This window comes from Cystoisospora suis, assembly GCF_002600585.1.
Source record: "Cystoisospora suis strain Wien I chromosome Unknown contig_2841, whole genome shotgun sequence".
Taxonomy (NCBI): domain Eukaryota; phylum Apicomplexa; class Conoidasida; order Eucoccidiorida; family Sarcocystidae; genus Cystoisospora; species Cystoisospora suis.
In genome coordinates this window covers 13,643-14,081 of record NW_027155637.1, presented here as the reverse complement: position 1 = coordinate 14,081, position 439 = coordinate 13,643, and the positions used below count along the sequence as shown (strand labels likewise).

The following is a 439-nucleotide window of genomic DNA, read 5'->3' as shown; positions in this document are numbered from 1 at the left end:
CAGAGCAGAAGCTCATGGAAAAGTATGAGGGAGATAAACGACAAAAAAGTGTCACAAGTGCGGACGCCGGGGCGGCAGGCACGAATATGAACGAGCCAGAAGTTGACCAAAAGTGCGGACGCCGGGGCGGCAGGCACCTATGTCCAGAATTGATGAACAAGCCAAGAGCTCCTAAAAGAGGCGCTCGCTCGCGAGGCGAGGGGCTGAGGACGGCAACAACGGACGTTGCCAGCAGTGAGCCGGGGAAGAATAATGGAAACCGCGCCTCAGCAAGCTGGGAGAACTGTGGTCATGCACAGGCGTGTAGTGGTGTGGCAAGCGTGGATCGGTGAAACTGTGACCAGACAGGGTGGTGAGCATGCAGGGGAAGAACACGTGTGATGACCGGGACTGTCACGGGAGTGCCGTGGGAAAGACAGAACTTACCTTCCTATGGAAA

The 439-nt window shown here is 56.5% G+C and overlaps 1 protein-coding gene across 1 annotated transcript; it reads left to right on the top strand.

The window, feature by feature from the left end:
• Nucleotides 1-16: 16 nt before the first annotated feature.
• CSUI_005835 (uncharacterized protein) lies at nt 17-419 on the top strand. Its single transcript, XM_068066003.1, has one exon. The coding sequence runs from the start codon at nt 87-89 to the stop codon at nt 330-332; it is 246 nt and encodes an 81-aa protein (XP_067922023.1). The 5' UTR covers nt 17-86; the 3' UTR covers nt 333-419.
• The last annotated feature ends 20 nt before the right edge of the window (nt 420-439 follow it).